The sequence below is a fragment of the Lemur catta genome, chromosome 25 (genome assembly GCF_020740605.2).
Source record: "Lemur catta isolate mLemCat1 chromosome 25, mLemCat1.pri, whole genome shotgun sequence".
NCBI classification, from domain to species: Eukaryota; Metazoa; Chordata; class Mammalia; order Primates; family Lemuridae; genus Lemur; species Lemur catta.
The window spans coordinates 11,892,331-11,901,262 of NC_059152.1; the positions used below are offsets into that span (position 1 = coordinate 11,892,331).

An 8,932-nucleotide genomic window follows, 5' to 3' on the forward strand; every position below is an offset into this window, starting at 1 on the left:
AGCATAAAAACAACAGAAGTGTACCCAACAGATTTTTGCTATGATGGTCAAACTTTGAATTCATAAAATGACACTCATTGAGGAGTGATTCAGTGGGTCTAGTCCACAGCCGTGGGTGATGTGAGAATTCCTGAGCCGGTGGTGTCTCAGGAGAGCCCTGGAGGTTCCGAGAGGATGGTGCAGGTCACAGGCAAGGCTGGTAACACCACCATGGGGGTCTTACTGGTGACGCCTCAACTGTGATGGTTCTTAGTTGTTTATATACTTTGGTAGCAAGTGTTTGAAAACACCAGTTGCAACTTTGCAACAATTTACACGTGTCATGTGCTAAAATACTTTTTCATTATTGAAGTTAAAACGTCTCAGTACTAGAAATGTTCAAAACTGGTTTGGTCCATTCAAAACATTCTGGTTAAAGTTCTTCCTCGTGTTACCAAGCAGAAGATAACTTCTGTGTAGGCAGTCATGTTACTGATTGTTATAAGGAATGACATATTACTTTTCCAATCCAGGTTTTAAATAGAATGGGAATTGATTTATACTTTTCTCCCTTTGTCTGGGTTGGCATTGCTCATTCCAGGAAGGCTCAGATGGCTGGTATCACCCTAAAATTATTTACATCTGAAGCCTTGGATAGGTAAATGCCCAGGTGGTTAAATGCAAATAAATCGAAGTTAATTTATCAAGTGGAAGGATGATAAAGCTATGTTGAATAAGTGTCATATAAACATCTAATATTTTCCCCTTTACAAAAGAAGAGAAGCAAGGGCGATTTTGTTTGATAACAGCACTACGTGGGATATATTTAGAAATGTGGAAAAAAGCCCAACGTTCAGGGCATGCCACTAATTATACTGTCTCAAACAAGTCGATCTGTGCCTGCCCTAGAGTTCTCCCTTTTAAAATAAGAGAATTCATGTAATAACGTTTAGCTTCTTTGAGATTCAGCATTCTATAATAGGTCTTCCATGTCTTTTAATGTATGCAACGCCAAGAACAAACAAACGAAGGCAGAATTTTGCTAACTCCATCTTTTCTCTCTTTTTTTTTCTCCAGACTATGTCAGAGAGTCACAATGACCTTGCACAATAACAGTACAACCTCGCCTTTGTTTCCAAACATCAGCTCTTCCTGGCTACACGGCCCCTCCGATGCAGGGCTGCCCCCAGGGACAGTCACTCACTTTGGCAGCTACAACGTTTCTCGAGCAGCTGGGAATTTCTCCTCTCCAAATGGTACCACCGATGACCCTCTGGGAGGTCATACCATCTGGCAAGTGGTCTTTATCGCGTTCTTAACGGGCATCCTGGCCTTGGTGACCATCATTGGCAACATCCTAGTAATAGTATCATTTAAGGTCAACAAGCAGCTGAAGACAGTGAACAACTACTTCCTCTTAAGCCTGGCTTGTGCCGATCTGATTATAGGTGTCATTTCAATGAATCTGTTTACTACCTACATCATCATGAATCGATGGGCTTTGGGGAACTTGGCCTGTGACCTCTGGCTGTCCATTGACTATGTGGCCAGCAATGCCTCCGTCATGAACCTTCTGGTCATTAGCTTTGACAGGTACTTCTCCATCACGAGACCACTCACCTACCGAGCCAAACGAACAACAAAGAGAGCCGGTGTGATGATCGGTCTGGCCTGGGTCATCTCCTTTGTCCTTTGGGCTCCTGCCATCCTGTTCTGGCAGTACTTTGTAGGGAAGAGAACTGTGCCCCCCGGGGAGTGTTTCATTCAGTTCCTCAGCGAGCCCACCATTACCTTTGGCACGGCCATCGCTGCTTTTTATATGCCTGTCACCATCATGACTATTTTGTACTGGAGGATCTATAAGGAAACTGAAAAACGTACCAAAGAGCTTGCCGGCCTGCAAGCCTCTGGGACAGAAGCAGAGGCAGAGAACTTTGTCCATCCCACGGGCAGTTCTCGAAGCTGCAGCAGTTACGAACTTCAACAGCAAAGCACGAAACGCTCAACCAGGAGGAAGTACGGCCGCTGCCACTTCTGGTTCACGACCAAGAGCTGGAAGCCCAGCGCCGAGCAGATGGACCAAGACCACAGCAGCAGCGACAGCTGGAACAACAACGATGCTGCCGCCTCCCTGGAAAACTCTGCCTCCTCCGACGAGGAGGACATCGGCTCGGAGACGAGAGCCATCTATTCTATCGTGCTCAAGCTTCCAGGCCACAGCACCATCCTCAACTCCACCAAACTGCCCTCATCAGACAACCTGCAGGTGCCGGAGGAAGAGCTGGGGATGGTGGACTTGGAGAGGAAAGCCAGCAAGCTGCAGGCCCAGAAGAGCATGGACGATGGAGGCGGTTTTCCAAAAACCTTCTCCAAGCTTCCCATCCAGCTAGAGTCGGCCGTGGACACAGCCAAGACTTCTGACATCAACTCCTCAGCGGGCAAGACCACGGCCGCTCTACCTCTGTCCTTCAAGGAAGCCACTCTGGCCAAGAGGTTTGCTCTGAAGACCAGAAGTCAGATCACAAAGCGGAAAAGGATGTCCCTCATCAAGGAGAAGAAAGCAGCCCAGACCCTCAGCGCCATCTTGCTTGCCTTCATCATCACCTGGACGCCCTACAACATCATGGTTCTGGTGAACACCTTTTGTGACAGCTGTATACCCAAAACCTATTGGAATCTGGGCTACTGGCTGTGCTACATCAACAGCACCGTGAACCCCGTGTGCTACGCCCTGTGCAACAAAACATTCAGAACCACTTTCAAGATGCTGCTGCTTTGCCAGTGTGACAAAAAAAAGAGGCGCAAGCAACAGTACCAGCAAAGACAGTCGGTCATTTTTCACAAGCGCGTGCCCGAGCAGGCCTTGTAGGGTGAAGTTTTATCCATAGCAGTGACAAAACGCACACATCAACCCACAAACCTTAGGAGGAGGAGGAGGAGGAAGGTGAGGGTGGGGGTGATTCCTGGGGATGATAAAAATGTTTTTCATCACCCAGATTTGAAAGAAGCTGCCTGTTTACTGATCCATTGACTAAACCCATTTTAATATAAAACGTCAAATACCAATTCAGCAAAAAAAAAAAAGAGCATACTACTGAATATAAAGAAATATATTCTGAAATAGACTTTAAGTGTTTTTTTTTTTCTTAAAGAAGAAAAAAAAATATTGCTTCACAGCAATTATACACCCAAATTGATTAGCCTGGGTCTTTTAATTGCTATTAGCTTTGGAATCTCAGATAAGCATAGCTGGCCCAGTTGCCACGTTCTTCCCGAGGGTCCCAAAATTGTTGATGCAGACCCCACGTGCAACACAGCAGGCGAATCTGCGGTTCTGAAATTATTTCATCCCTTGCGAAGCTGAATCTTCTTGTCCCAATAGAGCTTCCTGTCTTCTCTTTGGTGTGTTTGTTAAACTCTATTTGTGGACTTGATTCTCGATTCTTGCAAAGTATTGTTTTGTGCAGTTCAAGTTTCGTACAAATAAAAATACATAAGTATATATATGTGTGAGTTCCGCACGCACACACACTGTATATAATAGAACGGAAAACACTGAACTGGCCAATTACTCCTGCAATAGACACTCTCAGTACTTTGGTAACTGAAGTTCTCTAGGATCCTAACACGACCTAAAAGTGAAATATGCCCAGTTTAATGGTTTTGAAGCTGGAGCTGTTTTCCACAAACCACCCTTGAAGAATATTGGGTAGAGAACAGGCAGGCCTTCCCGGCAGGTCTGTGCAGAGTAGACAAGCTAGTGAGTCAGTCGAGCACCCTGGCTTGGCCAGACTTCGGGTGTCAGCAGCCTCTTTTGTTGACATCTCTCTCAACAGAGCTAAATCAGGGCCCCTCTGAGCTCAAAGAATGAGCCGCACCCACAGGTTTGAATTTAATCCTCCAGATCTGAATGTGTCAAAACAAAATTTCTGCCATCTAAACTGCGTGAAACTCAATATAGTGTCACCTTTGAATGTCTTACACAGCAATAGATAGATATATGGCAAAGCAAAAAGAATTGTGAGGAAGAACCAAGGAGAACAGTGAATTCAACTCTTGCTACCTGGCACCTTCTAAAAAAAATAGGGCTTACACCTTGGTTACTTAGCTGTGGCCAGTGCTTTCTGGTGGTCATTGCGTAACCTTTCCCCAGGAATAGGTAAGGGTTTAGGAAGTTATGCTCTATGTCTAAAGAGAGAATGACACTTTGAAAGGAAATGCTTCAAATCGATTTCCTTACATTTTGCATTATCCTTTGAATTGACCAAAACGTCCAATGTTTGATTTGGGGGAGGGGATGGGGAGCCGTCACCGTTGTCGTCGTTGTTGCTGCTGTAGCTGTTGGGGTCCTTCTTTTCCTTTTGCTGGGGCTGTGTGGGGAGGGGGGAGGGGGGCTATGCAGAAATCTTCCCTTTGTACAGGGCATCCGTGTTGTGAACCCAGAGCTGGGGTAGAAGCTGCTTTCATGTCCAGTGTGGAGTGGTGTTTACAAACGACTTTGACAACAGTGAAGTGTACTCAGTTGTGTCTGTGTATCTGAACTATTTAATTTCGTGTTATGTTTATATGAAGAAATATTTATGGGTACTTCACCAAGTGTTTATTTAATGTTGATAAATATTACTCTTCAGTCTTCAGCCGTGGTGTCCCTTTGAAAGTGATTCTTTAAAGTCCACTTGAGCAATGAATAGAATGTATTGAGCTTTCATGTGGCTTAAGAAGAAAAATGTCATCCTGTTGGCATCAGCAAGTATCTAACTCTAGGTAATAAAAAGGCAACCAACTGTCACTTCAACCTAAATGTTTAAACCACTCTTTAGTCACACCTGATGGGAACGGAACAAAGCAACCCTCCACCATTGTGTTTGAAATCCTATTACAAGGGGGGGAAAAAAAAACCAAATCAGCAAAATTGTAAGAATCATTTTTTTTGGCCCACATGCAACCAAAGAACAAGGAAAAACAGAGACTATTTTCTAACGTGTATAGCAAACCACAGAATGTTGTGTTATCCACCTGTGACACGTCTAGTGAGCAACCGCATCTATATTTTATCACTCGAGTTGGCCTGGCACTAATAAATGTGTGAATGCTTATCCAAGTGTCCCGGCACTTCAGTCATTCCCATCCTTCTGGAAACTCTCATGCTGTCTCCCTCTCAAAAGGGCTGTTTCCTATATTTAAAAAAAAAAAAAAAAAAAACCAACTAGAGAGAATTAAATTGAGAAAAGGAGCAACTCTGAACTTTGGCAGAACTTCGAGGGTTAATCACAATTCTACTTAAACGTGATTATGCCCTGATCCTGGTCGTTCTATGATGCTAACATTGGCAGCAAAGAAACAAATCCAAGACTCTAGCTTTCCTTTTTTACTACTGGTTTTATTACCGAATTGTTTTTAAGCCTCTTATGGATGAAAGCTGCTTTTGAATACTATCTCCTGAATGTTTATGGAAAGGTATGTCCAACTCTTGGGTTGTGTTCAGAGAAGGAAAACAAGCAAAATAGATTCTTTAGAAAATGAAGCATTTTGAAGTATAATTGAAGATGTAGTGAGTGTTTATAACTGGACATTAGTTACACATGCGTTTCTCAAAGGGCTTGTCATTAGAGGAGATATCCAGCATTTACATTAGATTAAGATGTCCTCATCCCCAAACTGGGAATCAAATTATCTCATAGCATATGAATGAGGTCTGCAGAGATTGCAGCATTATCCACTTTAATGGAAAGAAGAAAACGATCAAGCCTAAAGTAAACCACACATGGCTCTCCTCTCTGTCTCTCCTCTCTGTCTCTGTCACACGCACACATGTCTCTGTTCTCCAGGCCTTGCCGGACAGTTAGGAGCAGTGAGCTGTCCGGTCATCTCCTCCGCTCACCTTTGCTCTCTGCTGCCCATCTCTTCCCTGCGGCCTCTCTCGAATCCTAGTCACTCTCTGCCTCTTAAGCCCAGCCTTGACTCTCTACATATGTCCCATTTTTAGTATAGGATATATAATAATTCTAGACTCCAACAGAAAAATAAAAATCATACACATTCGCTGCTGCAGTGGCCAAAGATCTAGAAGGCGTATCAACTTTGGCTGTCAAACTTCCTGTGCCCCAAACGGGCAGGTCCCCTAGCTCTGCAGGGGGACGGGAGCCCCTCTGTGCATCCAGGGAGAGAAGTGGGAGGCAGAGCTCTGCTGCGAGGTTGGCCGCTTCAGCTCTGCCTCAAGGAGGGACACAGTGGAGAAGCCCGAGGCAGGCTGTGGTGAGATGGAGGAGGGGCCCAGGGGTCACTGAGGGTGTCCTATATGCTCTGAGTAGGGACGATTCAAAGATGGGGACATACTACGGAGAAAGCAGACAGTGTACGCTGGAAGCTCCAGAGAACAAGTGAAGGAAGCGCAGTGTAATCACAGAAGCACTGAATTTGCCATGAGGAACCATGAGTCTTTGGCCCGGCTCTGTCACTGTCGAGTTGCATGTCCCCAGGCACACCTGTCCCTTAAACTTTCTGTGTTCTCTCATACTCAAACTAAGCAACACCACCAAACTATCTCCCATTTGCTTTCTGATAGCAAACAGGTCAAAATTGAGGTCACTAGCTACCATGATAAATGTGAAATGGTATGTCTGGTGAATGCTTGAAAGTCTCAAATTTTATATGCCTATGGAGTTATTCATTTACTATATTTCAATGCATCAAAAATCTAAGGAAGTCTTGAAATGTGTTGGTAAATCCGGAGTCGTATTGTTTCAAATACCACTCCAATCTGGCACCATCACCTGACGTCTGGCAACCTTACAAACAGAGTTTCTGGGTAGCCAGGTGTTTGCTTTGATTTTGCAATAGTATTTCTCATAAAAGGACTGAAACCATATAGACTATAACACTCAAAGGTTATCTTTTCTTCAGTCTAAACAACCCTACTTCTGCCACCTCCTCAGAAAGTATTTTTCTGCAATGCAGTGTGCAACAAACTCGTTTAAACAGTATTAAGCCCACCATTAATAGGTGCAAGGACAGTTCTACTATTTCCTTTCTACAGACTTAAGTCACACTCTGTCTTCTTTTGTTTTCATGGCTCTAAATATTCAGCCTCCACCAGGATTGATGCTGTGTGAGGAAGTATTACAGACCTAAGAGACAGGCTTCAAGGGTGGCAACCCAGTGCTCTTCAGAACTGGAGAATTCCATTTTCTTTTTCTGCCTTTAGGGTTAGGTTACTGTCTGAGAAGAAGAGGCTCATGTTAAGATCATGAAAATGAATAAAGAAGACCAAATCCACAAAATGACTACACTCAACATAAGTTTGTATTAATAACTGCACAATGTTTTCAGGCTCCAAAGTGAGCAAGTATTAGTATATTGTTAGACACACGTTACACTCACAGCTTCACGCACAGGGATGTACAGCACACTTGGCATGTGGAAGTAGACATCCAAGTGCTTTGCTCTAACACGAGGCCTGTGGTAGTTGTAGTAGAACCAAAGAGACTCAGCACAGAGTTCTGACACTAGTGCTCTGGCCCGGGCTGGGACCACCCCAAATAATCACCCAGAGATCCAAGGATGTTCACGTCTTGGTTGCATAAGACAGTCTACAAAAAAAGTAAACAGCAAAGAGGTCCACACTCTCAATTGCAAGGAAGTGTTAGTAAATCTTTCCTCGCCCAAATTAAAATCCAGTAACCCTATCTTAAACTGAAAAGATTTATCTCCAGAATATCACAGTATCTGGTCCAACAGCAGACATTCAATACATTCTCAGTAAATGTTGTCAAATACTGAATAACCACCTCATTAGTTAACAGAACAAATATTATCAAAACTCAGTGCACATCAATGGCCCATGCTGCTGCAGTCAGAGTTATTTAGTTGGGAAAGGAGAAATGGTTTGTAAATAAGATGGCGATCTAATAAAATATCACTGAGCAATACAGGGAGAAATATTGTAAATAGATTTGAGATAATGAATAAATAATTTAATGGTCCAGAAAAGAAAAAATAAAATAAAATAAACTCTCTTATTTTATTCCAAGAACTCAGAAACTTTTTGCTAGATTGATCAACAAAGAGAAACTCTGCTTGTTGCTTGCCTTAGGAAGAGAAATATCGGGAGGGCCTGGAGAGTCATAAACATAAGTTTTCTGTCCGTGCAAGTGAAGGTCTGTAGCTTGGCTTAAAACATCCTTGCATGTAGTTTTCCTTGGCATGGAAAGTTATCAGGAGAGAATTCTTTATCCTTGTCCTGCAAGCAATTAAACAAACGCTCTGTCTTCTATTCATTTTGCTCCAGTACATGGACATTCCCAACCTCCTACGTACGACACTTCAGACAAAATTCCTCTGGGCTTCTGCTTAGAGCTATGTGAGGGCCACATTTTGAGCAAGGTCTTTCTTTCTTTTGCATATGGGGACTGTCACCAAGTTTGGTGCAGACTGGAGGGGTAATTACATTAAAATGGGCTTCCAGGTTGGTGAATCAGCACACCGATTTCTCTTGACAGGAAGCTTGCAGGGAAATGTGTAAGAATTGTTTAGAGATGCTCTCGGGTAGGTAGAGAAACCGCTGTCAGAAACAGATGGGTGTATATTTGCTTTGTAAGCAAGGGGCATGTATCATACTCGCATCCGGAACAGTGTCCACATCTTTGCCAAAGGCACTGAATTTCATGTTTTTTTTTAATTACCTCGTGGCCAGCACTTCCTCAGTAGGCATTTCAGGTGTGTCACAAACCATTTTCATTCTTTCTCCTGAAAAAAAGTCAATCGTCTGTATTATAAAATGATGCCTGCAACTTTGTGGTGAATATTACCCCCAAGTTTAACAGTGAAATAAGTAAATAAAACTATTATTGAACAAAGAATGTGGTTTGCTTTTGTTTTAATATGAGGTCTCTAATACAGCAGAGCTTTTTATTGTATAAAAGGTTACAAGTCATTGAAGGGATAATTCTGAAAC

At 43.2% G+C, this 8,932-nt stretch overlaps 1 protein-coding gene across 1 annotated transcript; it reads left to right on the forward strand.

Moving 5' to 3' along the window:
* The first annotated feature begins 932 nt into the window (after window positions 1-932).
* Window positions 933-3,429, forward strand: CHRM3 (cholinergic receptor muscarinic 3). Its single transcript, XM_045537283.1, has one exon. It carries the CDS (start codon window positions 983-985, stop codon window positions 2,846-2,848), a length of 1,866 nt encoding a protein of 621 aa, XP_045393239.1. The 5' UTR covers window positions 933-982; the 3' UTR covers window positions 2,849-3,429.
* The last annotated feature ends 5,503 nt before the right edge of the window (window positions 3,430-8,932 follow it).